Source organism: Hippocampus zosterae, chromosome 20 (genome assembly GCF_025434085.1).
Source record: "Hippocampus zosterae strain Florida chromosome 20, ASM2543408v3, whole genome shotgun sequence".
In the NCBI taxonomy this organism is placed as follows: Eukaryota; Metazoa; Chordata; class Actinopteri; order Syngnathiformes; family Syngnathidae; genus Hippocampus; species Hippocampus zosterae.
The window spans coordinates 9,368,807-9,389,723 of NC_067470.1; the positions used below are offsets into that span (position 1 = coordinate 9,368,807).

The window sequence follows — 20,917 nt, forward strand, 5'->3', positions numbered from 1 at the left end:
CTGCCATCTACTGTCCAAATGGTCCAGCTGCTTACTGACGAACATTTTTCACCAATCATATTTGCAGAAAGTCTTCCTTCATTAACAACTATGTTTGAAGGAGAAAAAAATACATAATGATTTACATGCACGGCTGATACCAGTGCAATTAATGAGGAGTGTCAAAATGTGATAAAACGAGAAAAGGGGTACATCAAAGGCAGGCCAAATAGTGTGGCGGGGGGATGGGGGTGGGTGTGCCCCCGCAGTGGCCCCCTGGTTTGGTTACCTTTGTGTGTGGAGTAATTGCAGAATAGCTTGCTCAATGACACATTTCATAAATAGTTAGACAACTGAAGATGTAATCAGTTGATTAATTTCACACTTGATGGGTGGGCAGAGATCTTATTTGTATGGGAGCAATTAAAAAGTCAATATAAATAGGAGTCCATAAACCGTACCTATGGAGCCCCAGATATGAAATGGCCACAGCATCGCTATAACATGAACTTGAAATGATAATGAAGTTTATTGACACAGGTGTACCTCAAGGTTCCCCTTTAGGTCCTTTAGCATACTCCATCTTCACCACCTCCCACAAGTCCCACAAAATTGGAATAACATACTCACAAAATAATAACTTGTACAAAAGACAATATACAAATAAATAATGTTAATATAATTCCGGGACAGTTGTGTGAGCAGATTGAGGGCATCTTCTTGACAAAATCCTCTGGTGTTATGTTAATAAGCCGCTGTTGCTCCCACAACAGCGTAAATGTCCATATAAACCACAATGCTGTTATTTTGCTTCAGTTTTCTTCTCCTTCTATATATTCCCTGTCAATCCTCCTAGTTAAAAAAAAAGAAGGAAAAAAAATCAGCATTGGTGTCTGTGTTTTTGTTTTTCGTAGCATTTGTCAACTCACTTCAGCATGACGTGCTCCTGAAGTTCGGTGTTGAGGGTCTCTGGCAGCAGCAGACAGAGGCCCACTGCACAAACGGGTACGATGCCGTACACGAACATGGGGAGGGAGTCGTGGTAGTCGGCCAGGAGCCTTATCAAGGGGGCCAGGATGCCGCCCACGCGAGCGCACATCGAGTTCAGACCTACGCCACTCTGCCTAGCAACATACAGAACGCCAACACCATTTCAAAGCTAATTAAAAAAATCAAGTCCTGCAACCACTTCACTTCTCAGAAGAGATGAAATGATTCATCAAATACTTCTCATGGTCTCACCACCTGTGGTAGGGGTCAAAGGGGTCAGGTGCAATGCGAGCTGGGCGGCAGCCAAAGGCGGGGACCCTGGCGGTCCGATACTCGGCTGCATAAGCTCGCTCTTGGGACATGGAATGTCACCTCTCTAGCAGGGAAATTAGTTTTCTTCACAGGCTGTCCGGGCTCTCCCTTAGAGATGAAGTGAGAAGCTCGGTCATCCGGGAGGGGCTCAGAGTCGAGCCGCTTCTCCTCCACATCGAGAGGAGCCAGATGAGGTGGCTTGGGCATCTGATTCGGATGCCTCCTGAGCGCCTCCCCGGTTAGGTGTTCCGGGCATGTCCCACCGGGAGGAGACCCCGAGGAAGACCCAGGACACGCTGGAGAGACTATGTCACCCAGCTGGCCTGGGAACGCCTCGGGATCCCCCGGGGAGAGCTGGAAGAAGTAACTAGGGAGAGGGAAGTCTGGGCTTCCCTGCTAAAGCAAGTTGCCCCCGCGACCCGGCCCCGGATAAGCGGTAGAAGATGGATGGATGGATGATTCATCAAATAATGCGAAAAATCTGATCTTGCAACAGACAACTCTACCATCATTCCCTGACGCCCACATCACTCACCACGCCAGGCCCCCGCCTTTCAAAGGCTCACACGCAAAGTCACGGATATTATTGTGTGGAAGGTGAAGATGGGGAACCCAAGTGGAAACAGTCTGACTTGGCGTGAACACTTGGAACATCAATGGGATATATTGAGCGAAGAATCAAATCGAAAAATACTCGATAGCTGGAGCCTTACTTCTTCGGTTTAAGGGCATCAACTTTTGAAACCTTGGAAGTTAATTGACTTACCTTAGTGTGGTGGGGTAGAGCTCTGCTGTGTAAACATAAACGATGCAGTAGCAGCCAGTGGATGCAAATTTCCCAAAAATGGCAATGACGGTCGCAACGACAGGAAGGTCTGAAATGACAATAATCGAGTGCATCAGAATAAAGCCCTAATATTATGAAAACGAAGTCATATATTTCAAAATTTTTAAAAAGTACAACTTTTAGAGTATAGTTTAAAGTTGTAATATTACAATAAGATGGATATTTTTGAGATACTGGTAGTCGTGTATTTATAATAAAGTCGTACATTTTCGAGAAAGAAAAAAAAACGTATATAAAAAAAATATATATATATATATATATATGTATATGTATGTTCAAATTTAATGTACTGGTAATATAAGTCCTGCATTTTTCCCATTTCTTTTAGACTTAATTTGCATAGAAAGGAAAAGTTGCATTTTTTTTAATGAAATTGCATGTTTTCAAGTTTACAGTAAGTCTTATATTTTTAGTTTCGTCGTACATTTTCAAGAATAAAGTCAGATGTTTATTTAATTAAAAAAAAGAATCATATTTTCAAGATTGAAGTCATGTACTACAAAAAAGACTGAAGTCAGATATTTACGATACAAACATTTATATTATAATGTATAAACATATTTTGGAGATTTTAAACATTTTGTAGATTAAATTCTAAGATTTTCATATAGTATATAAATTAACTAGTATTAAATAAATATTATTAAGAGAATAACGTCCCATTTTTCAGATGAAAAAGTAACGTGCAGTAAAGGTAGTAATGTTTTTAGGATTAAAAACATATGTTTGAGGAAAAAAAAAACATTTCAAGATGAAAATAACTAGTTTTTAAATGTGCCCTTATTCTCCAGTGCGTTTTTTTTCCCCCTGTAATGTTTTATTTCCATCGAGAAGTCGCCGTGTGTTAAGGTTACCTTTGGGCACGGCAATAATGGAGAGGCAAGCGCACCCTCCAAGCAACAACAACATGGCCTCACACCGTCGCCTCCCAAAGCGCTCAATCAGCGGCAGAGAACCCAGACGGGCGGGAAACTCCACCAGGCCAAAGATGAGCTGTGTGAGGTAGATGTTCAGTCCAAAGTTTCCAACGTTCAGGCTCAGGCCGTAGTACATCACGCTGATTCCAAACCTGTCGTACACATTGAAGACGATTCATTATTTCACTCTCTCTTAAGTCGAGCAGAGTGCGCTGTCAGGTTTTAAATCCTCACCAGACACAGCCCATGCAGAGCGCTCGTTTTCTCAGGTATGGTGTCCTGAAGATGTCAAACATGCCGCCTCTTTTGGGTGTCTCACCCACCTCCATCTACAACCACGCATATCATTAGGACATTATATTTTCTGTATTTAACCCTTTCAAGGACAGCTTTTACTAAAGTGGATAGCTTATTATTTGGGTTACAGGGTGCATGAAAGGTTTACATTTGTTTTACCAAAACACTGTACTTAAACAAAAGTACAGTGGTACCATCACTGACAAGTTTAAAAAGCTTTTACAGCCTTTCCAGTCCACATTTATTTGGTTTCTATGAATTGGGAGGTAAGAATGATGGCTGAGGTATGTGTTGGTGTTCACCTTGTCCAGCAGATCTTGGGACACCTCTTTCCCGTTGACTTTTGCCGCTCTGTGCACCTCCTTCACGGCCTCCTCCTTCCTGCCCTGAGTGATGAGCCAACGAGCCGATTCTGGGAGAATCCTGGCGGGTTCAAAGGTACGACATGTAGCTTGACTATTTTCTCATGTAAGGGTTATAAATGAGTGGCCAACTGTTACGTGATGTTACCAGTAAAACGTGGCCAGGACAATTAGAAGAGGGCCATAGAGGGCCAGTTGAAGGATCCTCCAGTCGCGGATGAAATAGGCGAGACCGGACAACAGCATGAGACCGACGGGATAAAAACTGTGACTGATAATGGTGCAGAAGGCAAACTTTGACGAGTCGCACCACTCGCCACCTTCGGTGAAACACAAGACTGCAATTAAGTTTCCGCATTGAAAACAAATGGCATTGTGGGAAAAAAAAGTTGTTTGGATGCTGAAACAATTTTTGCCACTGAAATCAATTTGACGGATGTCAGGCCGCTAGTATTTGACTGCTTTGGCTTTGCACTTTTTGTAAGCATATCCTCCCTGCACCATTGTTGAACATTTTTCTGCAGGGTTCAATTTCGGGGCCACTACTATTTTTCATTGCAGTTTGCATTTGGTGCATAAAGCAATGTTTTTAGTTAGTTTTTTTTTTTCGTTTTTAACTAAGTTGAAAAATCAAGCAGCCGAAGGTTTTCTACTAAGCACCAAACTGCCAAAGCATTCATCTAAAGCCAAGGAAGAGTATCCGCACAGCTGCACTGGAACTTAACTTCAGTCGATTCAGCAGATGCTTTGGTGGTTGAGCATTATAATCTTCCCCTTGAAGACTTTGAACAACCCGAACTAAGTAGGGGTAAAGCTTTATCACCGTCTTATTGCACAGATGAACACCTGCTCCAAGAACTCTGTTTTCATCAATGGTCATAGTACCAAGCCTTCCCGTGCGTGTTTTGTCTACAACTGATACTGTTTGGAGAGAAATGCCATTGATAGTGTAAATTGTACAACACGTTGGTATAGTGTGATGGACATAAAGCTCCTCAAACTGGTGCAAAGATGTACTCGGAGACAGAATAGATCTCTTCATCTATTTAAAAAATGTAGTTAGAGGGACAGAATAAATCTCAATATATTTCAGTGCCGGTCCTTGTCCGGTTGATGTTCAATGGCAAAACCCATTGGCAGTGTTCTAGGTACACGCCACTCACCTATCACGAATGAATTGGTGAGGATTCCCGTCATGGACACACCGCAAAGGAATTTAAGAACAATATAAACGTAGATATTTGGAGAGAACGCAGCACTGACGCCAAACAGGAAAAGAAGAAGAAGGCCGAGCAAGACCACAAAGCGGCGACCAAGCCTAAAACACAAATCATACAATAATGGAAGTTAGTCAAGGTGAAGATTGACAAACGTGGACCCGAGATTGCCAAATGTGAGCCAAACCTAGGTGTGTTTTGGACCCTGATTTCTGGCGCAGCGTCGGCATTTGACAACTGTGTATCTACTGTATTGTCAGCTATGTAATGTAGTTGTACCTGTCGGCCATGCTGCCCGATATGAAGGCTCCAATCAGAAGCCCGGCCATGTAAATAGACTGAGACACTTCAATTAGGGTTTTTCTGTCACAGACCAGATTAAACTGATGGAGAAACAAAGAGCAAGAGAATTACAAAAAAAATGGGATGGACAGTTCACTGTTCACTACCGTGGCGACAATTCCCCATCTTACCTCTGTTACAATGCTGGATGCCCCAGTTGGCACCTCAACCTTCGATCCATTGAGGCAGCTCGTGGTCACATTCAGGCCGTACAGCTCGATGGTCTCCAGGTCATAGTCGACCGGCGTGAACATGAGGCAGCTCTGGAAGCTTCCATCCGGATTTACGGGGATGGTGAGCTCCTTCTGCCTCTCCAAGGTCAGGTTGGCATCTCCCCGCTCCAGGATCCAGTCAGTGTCGCAGTAGTTTGGGAAGTTGAGGCCTGTGAAGACCTGACCGATGACGTCGAAGGCGATGAAGATGTTGGGGATGCACAAGGCCGCCACCAAGCGCTTCTGGAACCAGCCAAACTCGCCGATCTCTTTGAGGATGTGCGTGAAGGAGCTCATGATGAAGCGCTCGCTGGACTGCAGAACAACGTGCAATGCAAAGCCTTTTCAATCGCCCCCCGTTAATGTTTAAACGGGTGTATGTTTTTATCACACAATTCTGCTCTTTCATTACCATACTACAGTAGAACAAGTCAGAAAACCGCTGACAACTGCCAAGCAAAATGGTGATTTTTTTTCATGACAGTCGGAACTGTAGTAATTTATTAACATGTTTATCATTTAGGGCCAAAATCCAGTCGGCCCTAAAACCTTCCATACACGAAGTTGCGGACCTCTGAGCAAATAAATGTCATAAAATCCCACTTTTGAGAGAGGTTCAAGTCACTTGTGTTAATATTGCACCAATTCACAACAGAGGTTAATCTAAAGACACTTTACATTTACACCTTGAGCAGAACAAGACATCAGCCGGCACCTGGCAACAAAGTTAAGGAAACGCTCCCTCAAGGAAGAAAGCCTGAACAGAATCAAGGAAGGAAAACAGGATCGAGAGATTGAGCATCCTCGGTAGGAACAAGAAAACAAAGGGCCCAACAACAGTAGCAGTCCCAAGACGATACTTGTCCACTTCCAACGCCACCTTCCCCAGCCTCACCACCGCCGACAACCAGGGGACACAAGCAGGGAGCACCAGCCACAAGGTAAAAAAACAAAAACAAAAAAAGAGAAAGTGAAAAGAGCATGTTAGCAACATACATACATGAAAGGTGATAATACAAAAACGGGCTGAGGTAAAGAGATACAAAAAAAGATGAAGGCAAGTTTAGTGAATAGAGCCTCGAAGATGATTCCATATTGTACACTAGAAAATTGTCGGGTACTCGGTAGATAGGGCACCACAAGCTCTTTAAGTACAATGCTGCCTGGCCATGACCTGACTTGTGTGGATGATTTCTGGGTACTATTGAACCTCCTGGAGCCCCTGTAACAAAAAGTGACCCCCCCCCCCGAAACTTGAACATTTCGATAACCCCCTCTCACTCTGTTTCCATGGGCCTATTGAAATGCTCAAAAATGTAAATGCTCTTTCTTTTAGTGAGAGTTAATGCTGTCTTAGTAGGGCCAGAATTTAACATCGCTTCTTTGTTGACTTAGTAAGAAATTATGATGGCGAATACACTTATTATATCCTACCACGAGCCAGTTTTGTGTGTGAATTTTACAAGGGAGACGCTTTGGGAGTTTGTTTTTTAACCAGTTTTCATATGACGCGGCCGTAAAAAGACTGCTAACAAAATTGTGATTAAAAAAAAAAAGGAGTATCCTTAAAGGTTGCAAATGGCAGATGTAATGTTGTATTATTATTTAGGTATTATTTAAGAATTATAAGTTAATACATTGTAGTTGTAAACCACGAACGGCCCAAACTTTAAAAACAAACAAACAAAAACGCTTATTTTGAAAGGGTTATTTCATACAACATCGTGGCTGACAGCCTGACCGACTCCTCAACAGGAGCCTGCCCGCACGAGAGAGGGTCAGACCGGCGACGAGTCTTTCACATTGTTGTGTTCGTGTGATGGAGCCGGTTCTTATTTTGGTTCGATTTGGTACCGACGCGCTGTCATCTCTACCTCCGGCACGATAAATATGAAATTTATTAAACGACTTACAACTTCGTGACTGAGATGATAAGCACTCATTTACGTATTGGTTGTTTAAAAAAAAAAAAAAAAAAAAGACCGGTTCAAGTACCGACGCCCTGTTATGTCTATCCCTGCGCACAATAAGCATGAAATTTATTAAACGACGATTTACGACTTCGTGCCTGAGGTAATAACACTCATTTACGTATTGGTTTTGTTTAAAAAAAAAAAAAGACGTTAGATCGCGCTTTAACTTTCGAATGTTTTTTATGTGACCGTTCACGTTAAGAATAAGCGCTTTTAAAACAGATGTTTTACTTGCTAGATTTATCCAAATTCCACCCGTTAGGGTGGGATTTCCGGCATTGAATATCAATTGAATTTACAAAACGGATTAAATACAAACTACGACGTACTTTGTAAATATACTGTATATAGACATATACGGAGTACAACCATGGAATCACTTAACGTTTCACCGTCGCAGGTTGTCTTGTTATGAGCTTCACGTTTCAATTTCCGGTTGGCCTTCAAAGTAATATATCCCGTGTTTTATGTGCTCTTCTCAAACGCTAAAATGCCACGTTTTCGGTGAAATAGGAAATTAGTACATTTGCATCAAGGAAGTATGCTGAAGTGATTGCAACAACTTTTAAGTCTTTTACCCATTCTGCATGTACAGTACAGGCGCAGTGTAATGTTCTGCTAGTTCATTTGTGTAAGGGTAATGTTCAGGATGTGTTGTACTTGTGTTTTTTTCTCTTTGCATGGGTAGGCAGATTAGAGCAATTAAAAAGTCAATATAAACAGGAGTGCATAATACTGTATATACATGACACATCTCATATCCTATCTACAGAGCCTGGGAGATGACCTGGGCAGTACACAGATATAAGTGTCCAAAATGCTAATTTGTGATCATGAAATGGGCATCTGTATCTGTTGCCATGGTAACAAAGTGCCCCTCATCGTCCATATCAACTACAATGCCGTGCTTTGGACTCGTTTTTCTCCATCCGCTTTGTATGCCTCGTCAATGCCCCTGAATGAATAATAAGCACATGAAAATAAAACATTGTCATGTTGAAGAAAGTTAAAAAAAAATCATCTTTCTGTCGTTTTCCTAGGGCTCATCAACTCACCTGAGCTGTGCATGGTCCTGAAGTTCAGCATTGAGGGTCTCTGGCAGCAGCAGACAGAGGCCGCCTGCACTCGCAGGTATGATGCCGTACACCAACATGGGGATCGCGTCGTGGTAGACGCCCAGCAGCCTTACCAGGGGGGCCAGGATGCCTCCCACACGTGCGCACACTGAGTTCAGACCGATGCCATTCTGCCTAGCACCACACAAAAAGCCAACAACGTTCCATAGCAAATGGAAGGAATTTATTTATTTGTTTGTTTTATGACTGGGAACACTTCCCTTCCTGCATGAAACTTTTGAGGTTACCTACCTTACCTTAGCGTGGTGGGGTACAGTTCTGCCGTGTAAACATACACAATGGTGTAGGAGGCAGTGGATGCAGATTTCCCAAATATGGCGATGACGGTCACGACGACGGGAAGGTCTGAAATGACAAGTCGGGATTTAAACACAAATAAAGGGAAAGAGAAAATAGTGGTATACAGTAATCCCTTGTTTATCACGGTTAATGGGGACCAAAACCACCCGCAATGAACGAAAATCCGCAAAGTAGCGTCCAATTAACATAAAAATAAAATATAAAATTATATAAAACTTTTTTTTGTTGTTGAAGTCCACAAACGGTCCGTGAGAAGCTGCAAAACAACAGCGAGTCACATAGAGCAACATATACAGTACTGTAGTCCATGTATATGTAAAAAAAAAGTAATGTTTGAAAAAACTGCGATGCACTGAACCCGCGATAAACGAACCGCGAAGTAGCGAGGGATCACTGTACAGTATTTTTCTTTTTCTTTTCTTTTTTTTTACATAATAAGAGTTATTTTTGAGATTCAAATTGTATATTTTGGGGATGAAAGTTTTTTTTTAATGTTTTTAATGAAAAACCTTTCAAAAAGAAATGATGATATTTCCAAGTTCATCTATTTTTATATATATATTGCGCGTCGTCCCGCACGCGGTCTGTCCTTCCGTCTGTCCCTTTTCAAAACGTACCTACTTCACCGCGCCGCCACTGCGCCGCTCAGGCAGTGGCTCACTACGATCGCGCGGGCATCTTAGCGAAAAAATGTTGTCTACCCACAAGCATTGCTATAAAATTGTTAGTTATTTAGTAGAGCTAAACATGTCTTTATTTTCGCGATAAGCAATGAAGATGAACAAAAAGTTGAACCAAGCAACAACACTTTTGTGGGCTGAAGCCCCACCTTACCAGCCTTCCGCAGGAACTAGCTGATGAGCCGCCCGGAGGGCGGCGAACCAGCTAGTATTATATATGTGAGCATTAAATAATCTGGATCAAGATTTGTATTTATTTTTTTGACAAAACATCAGATGTATCGTTCAACAAAAAAGTTGTAAACATTTTATCATATTAAGTCAAATATTTTTAGGGTTTAAAGTAGTAATATCACAAGAAAAAGTTGTGTATTTATTTTCTTGTCAAAAAACATTTGAATTTGGAGATGAAAGTCAGATATTTACAAAATGTATATTTTCTTGAAAAAACATTCTGTAATTTATTGTCGGGATAAAAACAATGATGACTACTTTTCAAATGTTGTATTATTATAAAATTGTGCTTTGTGTGTTAAGGTTACCTTTGGGCACGGTAATGATGGCGAGGCAAGTGGCCCCTGCAAACATTAACAACACGACCTCACACCGTCGTCTCCCGAAGCGCCCAATCAGTGGCAAAGACCCTAAACGGGCGGGAAGCTCGGCCAGGCCAAAGATCAACAGCGTCAGGTAGATGTTCAGTCCGAAGTTGCCAACGTTCAGGCTCAGGCCGTAGTACAACAATGTGATTGCAAACCTGTCGTACACATTGAAGACGATTCATTATTTCACTCTCGAGCAGAGTGCGCCGTCAGGTTTTGAATCCTCACCAGATGTAGCCCATGATAAGCACACATTTTCTCAGATATGGTATCCTGAAGATGTCCACCATGCTACCTCTCTTTGGTGTCTCACCCACCTCCATCTACAACCATGCATATCATTAGGACATTATATTTGCTGACAAAGTGGACAGTGGAACTTCGATTTCCAAGTTTAAAAAGCATTCCACATTTATTTGGTTTCTATGAATTGGAGATATAAATGATGGCTGATTTTTTTTTTTTTTTGCGTTGGATGTTCACCTTGTCCAGCAGATCTTGCGACATTTCCTTCCCGTTGACTTTTGCCGCTCTGCGCACTTCCCTCACGGCATCCGCTTTCCTGCCTTGAGTGATGAGCCAGCGAGCCGATTCTGGAAGAATCCTGGCGGGTTCAAAGGTACGGCATGTTTATTATTAGATTGACCGGTTTGTATTTTCTCACTCAAAATGTTGTATCCGCATGCTCAAGTGTCATGTAATAGTACCAACCAGTAAAATATGGACAGCACAATAAGAAGAGGGCCGTAGAGAGCCAGTTGGAGGATCCTCCAGTTGTGGATGAAATAGGCGAGGCCGGACAATATCATGAGACCGATGGAATAAAAACTGTGGCTGACGATGGTGCAGAAGGCAAACTTAGATGACTTGCACCACTCGCCACCTTCGGTGAAACACAAGACTGCAATTTAGTTTGAAAAGAAACTATGGCCTCATGGGAAACGATGTCAGGATGTAAAAGTCGTGGCATGGGTTCTGGTCACACCACACTGACCTATCACAAATGCGTTGGTGAGGATTCCCGCCGTGGACACGCCACACAGGAACTTGAGAACAATATAAACGTAGACGTTGGGAGAGAAGGCGGTACTGACGCCAAACAAGAGAAGAAGAAGATGGGCGAGCAAGACTACAAAGCGGCGACCAAACGCCGAAAAATCACAAAAGATAGCATCGGCGACTTTAATCATATTTATTTTACGTTATTCCCGCAAATTGTGGATTGAGGACAATGAGTACAGTTCAATTTAGCAAACAAATTTGGGGATGGGGTGGTCGTTAAATTAAAGTATTTTTTTGTGCTCTTATAAAAGGGATCTCAAATTGATCCTCAAGGGCTACTGTGCTGTGTGTTTTCCCATCTCTTCCCGTTGCAACACACCTTAGTGAAACAGTCGATATAAATGGGACGGTGTGACACGACCTTTTGTGTCGACAGTGATGCTAAGATAACTGTTGCCCCTGCCAACATGGCCGCAATGTGACATCTGTCAACTGGCTCTCGTCCATATGTCTGTGACAAAAGCAGCCTAATTTGGAAACGCGTGTATGAGTCTCTGTCTGTTTTTGTGCTACAGCAGCAGGAAATGACTGCGGCCAGTTATTGAACGAACACACTTTAACAAATGGGCGTTTTGAGTGTACTGGACACTTTTTTTTTCTGTACGTTAAATCTGGACTCCGTTGGTTCAGAATCCGTTAAATCCAAGTTCCAAAAAAAAAATCCTGGGATTTGAACCTGGATATGTCGACTTTTTCTACTTGTTATACAATCCACAAACGAATGTGTTGGCTCTCCTCGTACCTGTCGGCCATTGCGCCCGACACAAAGCCTCCAATCAGAAGTCCGGCCATGTAAATGGACTGAGACGCCTCAATGAACGTCCTCCTATCACACACCAGATTAAACTGATGGTGGAAGCCAAAACAAACAAAAAATATGTTTTGGGGGAACTTAAATGACAAAAACAGAGAAGTGAGGTCCACAGCCGTCTCACCTCTGTCACAATGCTGGACGCCCCAGGTGTCACCTCAAACTTGGATCCATTAAGGCAGCCAGTGGTTGAGTTCAGGCCGTACAGCTCGATAGTCTCCAGGTCGGAGTCGACTGGCGTGAACATGAGGCAGCTCTGGAAGTTTCCATCCGGGCTTGCGGGGATGGCGAGCTCCTTCTGCCTCTCCAAGGTCAGGTTGGCATCCACCCGCTACAGGATCCAATCGACATTGCAGTAGTGTGGGAAGTCGAGGCCTGTAAAGACGTGGCTGATGGTGTCGAAGGCGATGAAGATGCTGGGGACGCACAAAGCGGCCACCAGGCGTTTCTGGAACAAGCCAAACTCGCCAATCTCCTTGAGGATGTGCGCGAAGGTGCTCATGGCAAAAGCGCTCGCTGGACTGCACAACAACGCGCAAAGGAAAACCTTTTCAATCTCCACGTTAATGATTAAACGGACGCGTTTTCATCATGCACATCTCGTACATAGTGAGAACTGGAAGAAGAAAACCAGCTGATCCCAACATGAGCAAGCAGCTGACTACAATCTGCCTCGGTCGGTTGGTTTGAGATAATAAACTGCTCTCAACACCACTTTACGTGTGTGAAATGTTTCTGGGTTCTCTTGGCTCAAAATTGTTTTTCCAGCAACTGGAAAAAAAATTGATTTTGTACACCTTATAAATGCCGTGGCATTTGCAAATATGCACAATTCTGAGCCTTCAAAAGAAAACCCGACAACTATGCAGAACATGTGAACACTATTCACCATGCTGGCCCATCACAAGAAATGTTCAATGTTTTTAAAAACTTGACAGAGACTACAAACAACATTTGGATTAAAAAAAATAAGTATATAGTTTGAAAATCACAGATTTCATTCCCATGGAATGTGTCTCGGATTATTGTGTAAACATTATGAATCCATTCAAAAATTGAAGCGCAGGGGCAGATTTATTTAATAATAAAAACATATAATAATGATTTTCATTATTTATAACACGCATAACATTACACCAAACGATGGGTTTTAAGGAAGAATAAGTGTAAATAAACTATATATAATAATAAACTAGCTACTCGACCCGGATATTGTAAGCATACTGCATACAGTATGATAATACGTGCAATCCAGCCACGCGGTTTGTTTATTACACGCGTCAAAGTGTGGCGTTATCTTTAGTTGAGGTTCTCCGTTGCGTTACGTCATCTTTACTGGACGTTTCATGAATTAAGAGAAAGAAAAGCGTCGCCTCATTTCTCCGTAATAATTCCGCCACCGGGCGGCATGGTGGACTACTGGTTGCCACGTCCGCCTCACAGTGCAGAGGTTGTGGGTTTGATTACAATGGGGAGTTTGCATGTTCTGAACGTGCCTGCGTGTTTTCTCTGGCTTCCTCCCACATTCCAAAAACATGCGTTCCTCTGTCACAATAAATAAATACTTGACTGCGACAACGAACAAAATTCCGATTAAAAAATAAACCATAAAAGCGTTCAGATTACAGATGTAATTACCAGGAGTTTGTCTCGAAACATGAATGCAATTAGAGTAAAAAAATATATACATTACAAAATTATGAAAGCGATGTTATACAAACGCGTGTCTGACAACGTGACCGACTCCACTACTAGAACGTGGCCACACAAGACCGCACCGCAGCGGTTACAAAGCTGCCTTTACTGGCCGCTGTTTTTGTTTCAGAACCGGTTCTTGTTGTGGTTCGACTCGGTAGCTATCGACGCTTGGCCATGTCTGTCTCCCGGACGGTAATATGTTTATTAAGAAATGATTTACGAATCCACGACAATGAGGTAAGTAAGCGCATTTACGTCCACGCCATGTTGAAAAATATGAACGTTACATTTATAGTACGTTTTGCTTCAAATGTTTTTGTTTGGTAAGCTTTTTCGCGGTTCGTGTTTTAGAAACATCTTAGGGAACTATTTTGTCGCCGTTGCGCTCTGTTTTACAAGCCGGTTTGTTTAGTTAACTAGCAGTTGGGAGTTCCGGCATGCACTTTCGCAATAAAATAGTTTTCAGCTGTGCATTTTGACTAATCTTATTAGTGCAAAAATAACTATCTTAGAATATCTACCTATGGACATTTTAAACTCTTATACCGTCGATGTTGGCTTGTTGATGAGCTCCAAGTCAGTATATCCGGTTGCCCTCACAATGGAAATGAGATGCACTAACCACAACCCTTATGACAGCAATATGTAAAGCTACATAACCCTAGAACAGGGGTGTCCAAACTTTTTGCCAAGGGGGCCAGATTTTATGTGGTAAAATGTCGGGGGGCCGACCTTGGATGACATTCTTTACATTGAACAACAGTATTGTTCAACAAATTTTAGTAAGCCAGTCTGTTTCACATTTCCATTTTTATTTTAATTTCAACAATCTTAAGAATTTCTTTTGGTTCATTTGAAACAGGTATATCACATGCAACTGCTTATTCACTTGACTTTTTCTTAAACAGAAGTCTCCTGAGTGCAAATTGATTGATTTGAAACATAAAATGTATCACCATGACTTTTCAATAGTCACAAAACCTTTGACTCTAACAACAGGGAAATGAACAAGCAATACACATATCCACAACTGCAAGGATCATTTGAAATATGACATATCAGTCAATATAAAGTGATGTCTTGTTAACTCGTGAGTGATGCCCTCTAGTGTCTAAATGCTATTACTCATTTAGTGAATGCTATTACTCATTTAGCCACTAGAGGGAAGCAGTACTCTATGAAACATCACTCACCAGTCTACGAGACCTCAGTCAATGCAACACTTGTTCCATTGCGCCCAACCTGCGGGCCAGACGGCACTGATTTTATGACAGGGGCCGAGGGCCGGATGAAATTCGACCGCGGGCCGGATTTGGCCCGCGGGCCGGACTTTGGACATGCCTGCCCTAGAATATGCTCTGCGATTGGCTGGCAGTGTCAACCAGTTCATGCCCCCCCACACACACACATACATACATACATACATACATACACAAAAAAATAAAATCCTCATCTCACCCCTCGGGTGGTGTCCGTCCCTCATTCAGCTCGGGTCCTCTACCAGAGGCCAGGAAGCTTGAGGGTTCTGCGCAGTATCCTTGCTGTTCCCAGCACTGCACATTTCTGGACTGAGATGTCCGATGTTGTTCCCGGGATCTGTTGCAACCACTCATCTAGTTTGGGGGTCACTGCCCCGAGTGCTCCGACCACCACAGGCACGACTGTCACCTTTACCTTCCAGGCTCTCTCCAGCTCCTCTCTGAGCCCTTGGTATTTCTCGAGTTTCTCATGTTCCTTCTTCCTGATGTTTCCTTCACTAGGGACCGCTACATCCACTACAACGGCTTTCCTCTGCCCTTTATCTATGATCACGATATCTGGTTGGTTCGCCATTACCATCTTGTCAGTCTGGATCTGGAAGTCCCACAGGATCTTCGCTCTGTCATTCTCCACCACCTTCGGAGGTGTTTCCCATTTTGACCTTGGGGTTTCCAGTCCATACTCCGCACAGATGTTTCGGTAGACTATGCCAGCCACCTGGTTATGGCGTTCCATGTAGGCTTTCCCTGCCAGCATCTTACACCCTGCAGTTATGTGTTGGATCGTCTCAGGTGCCTCTTTGCACAACCTACACCTTGGGTCTTGTCTGGTGTGGTATATCTGGGCCTCGATGGCTCTGGTGCTCAAGGCCTGTTCCTGAGCAGCCAGGATGAGCGCCTCTGTGCTGTCCTTCAGGCCAGCCCTCTCTAGCCACTGATAGGACTTCTTGAGAATATATATATATATATATATATATATATATATATGACAGAGATTACTGTCAATTTAATCATGCTGTTTTTATGATGCGTATTTCCTCCGTCCTCGTAGGTGTTTCACTTTGCTCAAAAGCACGCCGACCACATCGTGCCGCTGTATTGCTTCGATCCCAGGCATTACGCGGGAACGTACAAGTACAACCTGCCGAAGACGGGACCTTTTCGGCTGCGCTTCCTACTGGAAAGCCTCCGGGATCTCAGAAACACGCTTGTGAAGAGGGGCAGGTAATTTCTGTTTAATCTACTGGAGCTGGATTATTTTTCTTGCCTTAAATTGATTCAGAGGTATATGTAAAAAAAACGTTTTTTTAAAAAGATTTAATTATACATTTAAAAAAAATCTCAACTTAAAAAAACTTTTAAAATGACATAAATAGAACGTCAAGAAATTGCATTATTTCCTTCAGTTCAATGGATATCGTGCTACTCCCGTTGCGTGGGCCTTAGGCACCTATGTCTTCAAAGTTCCAACTGTTTACACTTAAAAAGCAAACTCAATCATATTTAACTTGGTTATTTGCCTCCCTGTCAGAACACGGTTAAACATTTCACAGCCGCGGGCAGAACATCATGTGTGCTTGTGTGTTAAACAGCAACCTGGTCGTAAGACAGGGCAAACCGGAAGAAGTCGTGGCCGACCTCATCCAGCAACTGGGCTCTGTCAGCGTCGTCGCTTTCCACCAAGAGGTTCGCACCCTTCAACAGCAGCCTCATCCACATCATGATCGTATTTATTCATATTGCAACTTCAATCACAGGTCACTTCTGAAGAGCTGACCGTGGAGAAAGGCATCAAGGACGTGTGCGCATGCATGAAGGTCCAAGTGCACACCTGCTGGGGGTCCACGCTCTACCACCGAGACGATCTGCCGTTTCAACATATTTCCAGGTGAGAGTTGGCCGACGCATGCACACACAAATGGCCAATGAGAAGCCCGAAGAAAGTCATTTCCGGAAATTACGATAAAATAAAAATCTGCAACCTCCGTTTTGGCAGGCTGCCGGATGTTTACACTCAGTTCAGGAAGGAAGTGGAATCCAAGAGTCAAGTTAGGTCTGAGTTGCCCACCTCGGACCGGCTCAAGCCTCTTCCTGGTGGGCTACAGGAGGGAGATATTCCTACTGCGGCGGACCTGAAGCAGACAGGCAAGCAGCAACAATATATTTAAAATTTAAAAAATTTAACAAGTTTAAAAAAATAATCATCCATTAAAATGAATAAATGACCTATTTTTCCAGAGCCTTTGAATGACCCCCGCTCCGCTTTTCCATGGGCTGGCGGTGAAAGTCAGGCGCTGCGCCGACTTCAGCATTATTTCTGGGACACGGTGAGTTCATTTCTACACAAGTGACAACAACGTTACAATTCTGGATATCAGTTTTTGAGGAAATATTTTGTCTTTTTTTCATAGGATGCGGTCGCGGCCTACAAGGAGACGCGCAACGGCTTGGTGGGCTTGGACTATTCCACCAAATTATCTCCCTGGTGAGAGTTCTTTCGATGTCGATGAAATCTGTCAATAGAAATACAAACTGACATTTAATCAGGTGTAACGGGGCACTTTGCAGGCTGGCCATGGGCTGCATTTCACCGAGGTACATTTTTCATCAGATACGCCGATACGAGAGGGAGCGAACGGCCAATCAGAGCACATACTGGTCAGTTGATTTGGATTTTCTTGCTTTCTTATTTATTTATTACTTCCATGATTTCACCCTTTCATGCACCAATAATGATAACCTGATAGCATGATAAGCTGTCCACTGTAATGACCGCTGTGCCTGAAAGGGTTACTTTGACCGTGTGTGTTTTCTCACTCTTTCATTTTGACCACAGGGTAATTTTTGAGCTTTTGTGGCGTGATTACTTCAAGTTCGTAGCACTCAAATATGGAAATCGTCTGTTTCAAGTCAAAGGTGAATATGGTTCTCATGAATTAATGAACTCATTCAGTACCAGCCAATTATGAAAAGACGTTTAAAAACGTCTTTGGGAGTGACTGAGTTAATTTTTGTTTTAATTCTCCCTGTCATAATGTTGAGTGAATTCATCAAACCTTTATAACTGCGACAGGCATTGTTTTCCATCCCTTTTAACAACCCGGGCTAAACGTAGCTTGTCTCGAGATGCACCACTTCAACGTGCTTCCTGGACTTCAGTCGTTGTACTACTTTCCTGATTAGACAGACTTTGGCCATCTGAAGGTGAGAACAGAAAGAGCATATCAGCAAATCCGTGCAGGGAATAATTAAAGTGCCGTGAATAGGTGAATTATGAATCAGGGACTCAATTTGTTTATATCTAATGAAAACTGTTGGATGGCTTTTGGAGACATTTTTTTTTCCCTAGAAACATTTTTGTTTTGGTCTCTACAGGACTTCAGGACAAAACCATTCCCTGGAAGACGGACGTGACACTTTTCAACGCATGGAAAGGTTTGATCTGCTGCAATGGGGGATTTGGGCACATTTGGTGCTTGATCGTGCTTACATCTATTAGTACTAATCCAAAGAGTTTTTTTTTGTATTTGTCCAGAGGGACGTACAGGTGTCCCCTTTGTGGATGCCAACATGAGAGAGTTGGCCATGACGGGCTTCATGTCCAACAGGGGGCGCCAAAACGTGGCCAGCTTCCTCACCAAGGACCTGGGCCTTGACTGGAGGATGGGAGCCGAGTACTTTGAGTACCTTTTGGTGATTCTATAAATGTTTTTATGATGCATTTAGTTTTGAATGATTACAAAAAAACCACAAAATTTAAGTAATAGCTCGTTTTCACTGATTGACACACATGTTTTTAATACGTCTACGTTCTCATTTTTAACTTGGGGCCTACCTCCTCGGTGTCGTTAGCACTTCTGGGAATTAAACCTCATGCAAATATCCTCCCGCAGATCGACCATGATGTCTGCAGTAACTATGGCAATTGGCTGTACAGCGCCGGCATTGGAAATGACCCCCGGGAGAATAGGAAATTCAACATGATCAAGCAAGCACTCGACTATGACAGTAACGTACGTTCCGTCACACACTGCGGTCCTGCTGTATGGCATATTTTGATATGAGAGAATATCGCCTTTGTCCATCACGGCGAACTTGGCGAGTTTGTAAAAATCTGCGATTTCTATACTATACTAAATATTGATACCACTTGATACAGTACTTCTAAGGTCAACATGGATTAAAAACAAACACATTGTACATTCTCTAATTTCACCTACAGTGGTACCTCTACTGAGGAAATGAATATGTTCTGGAAGAAATTTCTTAACTAGAAATTTGGAGGTTGGAGGTAGAGACGCGTTTTCCATGTAAATGCCTTAATCCGTTCCAAGATCCCCAAAATTCAGACATAAGTGTTTCCTAAAGCATAAAAATGCATCGAAATATGTAACAAATACATGTTCCAATTGAAAAATAAATTAGAGTTGTACATCATGTAAAAAAATAAGAATAAAAATGATGGTCATTTTACTTTTAACTGCATCCTCACCGTTTTTTGCCCTCTTTAGTTTATGTTCTCCCTCAGAAGTGGTTTTTGCCTGGCGTTTTGTCAAGAACTGACCCAAAGACGTTTGCTTTTGTCGGCTTTTAACACTCCTTCGAAAATGTCCGAGGCAAACATTAGCATAGTGAGCGATCGCCTGACCAATGAATATTTTTTTCTGGGTGATTCACGTTCACATGAAGATGACGTTCGTAAGTAGAGGTACCACTGTATTTTCAAATGCACCCCTCACAATTAACAGGGGTTCACTGAATCATTATTATTCCTGTTGTTGCCGGGATCCCAAACCTTAGGGCGACTACGTGCGGCTCTGGCTCCCCGAACTGCAGAAAATCCGGGGGGGTGACGTGCACACGCCGTGGACCCTCAATAAGGCGGCGCTGTCGCACGCAGACCTCGTCCTGGGTGACACTTACCCCATCCCTGTCGTCGTGGCGCCCGAATGGAGCCGACACATTGGCAAAAAACAGGTAAGAAAATCTCATTGTGTCTCGTTTTGTTTTTGTGCTCGAGCCGACGCAATAAAATTATTACTTGGGCGCCATCTAATGGTATCTTGGTTTTGCTGTTAGATTTAGTTCATGGATGGTGTTTATTCATTTGTATTGGAAATGGTCTGATATGGTGGCAGTTTTTGAATCCACGTGTACACTGTCAAAAGTATGACACTTAGCCAGTATGTTTGCTAATACTTCCGCTGACCCGCATTTCTGTTGAGTAATTTACCGTTGTTTATGTAACATGGTTTCATGATTTTGTACCTTCTCGATGATTAGATGGTCAAATTAGAAATACGTTTTGGCAGGTGCCGGCAGGTAATTGTGGATTTTTTTTTTTTATTGCTATTTGCGGCAGGACACGGTAACTAACACTGTATAACCAAAATGTGTACAATCATGACAACTAGCAGTTGCCTACTAGCTGAAGAAGCAAATGTATCAGCTACACGTTCGCTCTCTTGCCACACAACACAATAAGATAGACTCAAATGTGTACTTTTAAAGCCTTTTATTCAACAAAGTTTGCCTGATAGCATGCTTGACTCTCTTTTGTTGTTTGACAGAACGATACCGAGCCGTACCCAAAAGGCAGAAAAGGTCCGTCTCACAACCCCAAACAGCATCGTGACAGAGGCGTTGATTTCTATTTTTCCAGAAGCAAAAACTTGTGAGCTTGGATCAAAACCAGCCACAACGCCAACTTTGCTTTGCCTTCTTCTGTTACACTGAACTGTTTTAAGTTATGCTCCTCATCAAACTGGTTTTCTTACATATTAAATGGTGCTGTAATCCAGGGAGGGGTTTGTTTTCCTATTTTTTTTTGTTTCTATCATATTTTTCCGTAACCCATCTGTGCAGCCGGCGATGACAGGAAATATGTTCATGTGAGACGAAAGGGGCGGAGCTGATTTGAG

The 20,917-nt window shown here is 42.8% G+C and overlaps 4 protein-coding genes and 2 long non-coding RNA genes across 7 annotated transcripts in view; 2 read left to right on the plus strand and 4 right to left on the minus strand.

Moving 5' to 3' along the window:
* Positions 1-1,191, plus strand: part of qtrt2 (queuine tRNA-ribosyltransferase accessory subunit 2) — a 43,581-nt gene extending 42,390 nt beyond the window's left edge. Inside the window, exon 11 of the transcript XR_007960365.1 lies at positions 894-1,191. The gene's annotated coding sequence lies outside the window, so the exon portion shown is untranslated. The remainder of the gene's footprint in view (positions 1-893) is intronic.
* LOC127593276 (solute carrier family 22 member 13-like) lies at positions 336-5,850 on the minus strand. Its single transcript, XM_052054591.1, has 10 exons — positions 5,395-5,850; positions 5,201-5,304; positions 4,868-5,022; positions 3,853-4,024; positions 3,645-3,765; positions 3,280-3,374; positions 2,983-3,197; positions 2,048-2,156; positions 909-1,103; positions 336-831 (listed from the first exon to the last, which is right to left on the minus strand). Exons 1-10 carry the CDS (start codon positions 5,770-5,772, stop codon positions 792-794), a joined length of 1,584 nt encoding a protein of 527 aa, XP_051910551.1. The 5' UTR covers positions 5,773-5,850; the 3' UTR covers positions 336-791.
* Positions 2,592-2,804, minus strand: LOC127593287 (uncharacterized). Its single transcript, XR_007960369.1, has 2 exons — positions 2,686-2,804; positions 2,592-2,636 (listed from the first exon to the last, which is right to left on the minus strand). It is a non-coding gene; the product is annotated as an uncharacterized LOC127593287 (long non-coding RNA).
* Positions 5,851-8,123: 2,273 nt separating the features above from the next.
* Positions 8,124-12,634, minus strand: LOC127593284 (solute carrier family 22 member 13-like). Its single transcript, XM_052054603.1, is given in 10 exon segments — positions 8,124-8,403; positions 8,504-8,698; positions 8,821-8,929; positions 10,107-10,321; positions 10,395-10,489; positions 10,650-10,770; positions 10,878-11,049; positions 11,161-11,315; positions 11,971-12,074; positions 12,164-12,634. Coding segments are annotated over 10 exon segments (1,605 nt in total). The 5' UTR covers positions 12,542-12,634; the 3' UTR covers positions 8,124-8,342.
* Positions 12,635-12,706: 72 nt separating this feature from the next.
* cry-dash (cryptochrome DASH) lies at positions 12,707-20,798 on the plus strand. 2 transcript variants are annotated; one of them, XM_052054592.1, is made up of 14 exons: positions 12,711-13,974; positions 16,048-16,220; positions 16,589-16,682; positions 16,754-16,884; positions 16,993-17,141; positions 17,235-17,323; positions 17,408-17,481; positions 17,565-17,654; positions 17,833-17,912; positions 18,372-18,431; positions 18,532-18,689; positions 18,890-19,009; positions 19,797-19,973; positions 20,567-20,798. In XM_052054592.1, the coding sequence occupies exons 1-14, from the start codon at positions 13,912-13,914 to the stop codon at positions 20,672-20,674; spliced, it is 1,566 nt and encodes a 521-aa protein (XP_051910552.1). In that variant the 5' UTR covers positions 12,711-13,911; the 3' UTR covers positions 20,675-20,798. The 2 variants fall into 2 exon arrangements, with proteins under 2 accessions (XP_051910553.1, XP_051910552.1); XM_052054593.1 differs by lacking the exon at positions 20,567-20,798 and having other exon boundaries at positions 12,707-13,974; positions 18,890-19,075; positions 19,705-19,818.
* LOC127593285 (uncharacterized) lies at positions 16,711-17,367 on the minus strand. Its single transcript, XR_007960367.1, has 3 exons — positions 17,223-17,367; positions 16,979-17,128; positions 16,711-16,861 (listed from the first exon to the last, which is right to left on the minus strand). It is a non-coding gene; the product is annotated as an uncharacterized LOC127593285 (long non-coding RNA).
* Positions 20,799-20,917: the final 119 nt, after the last annotated feature.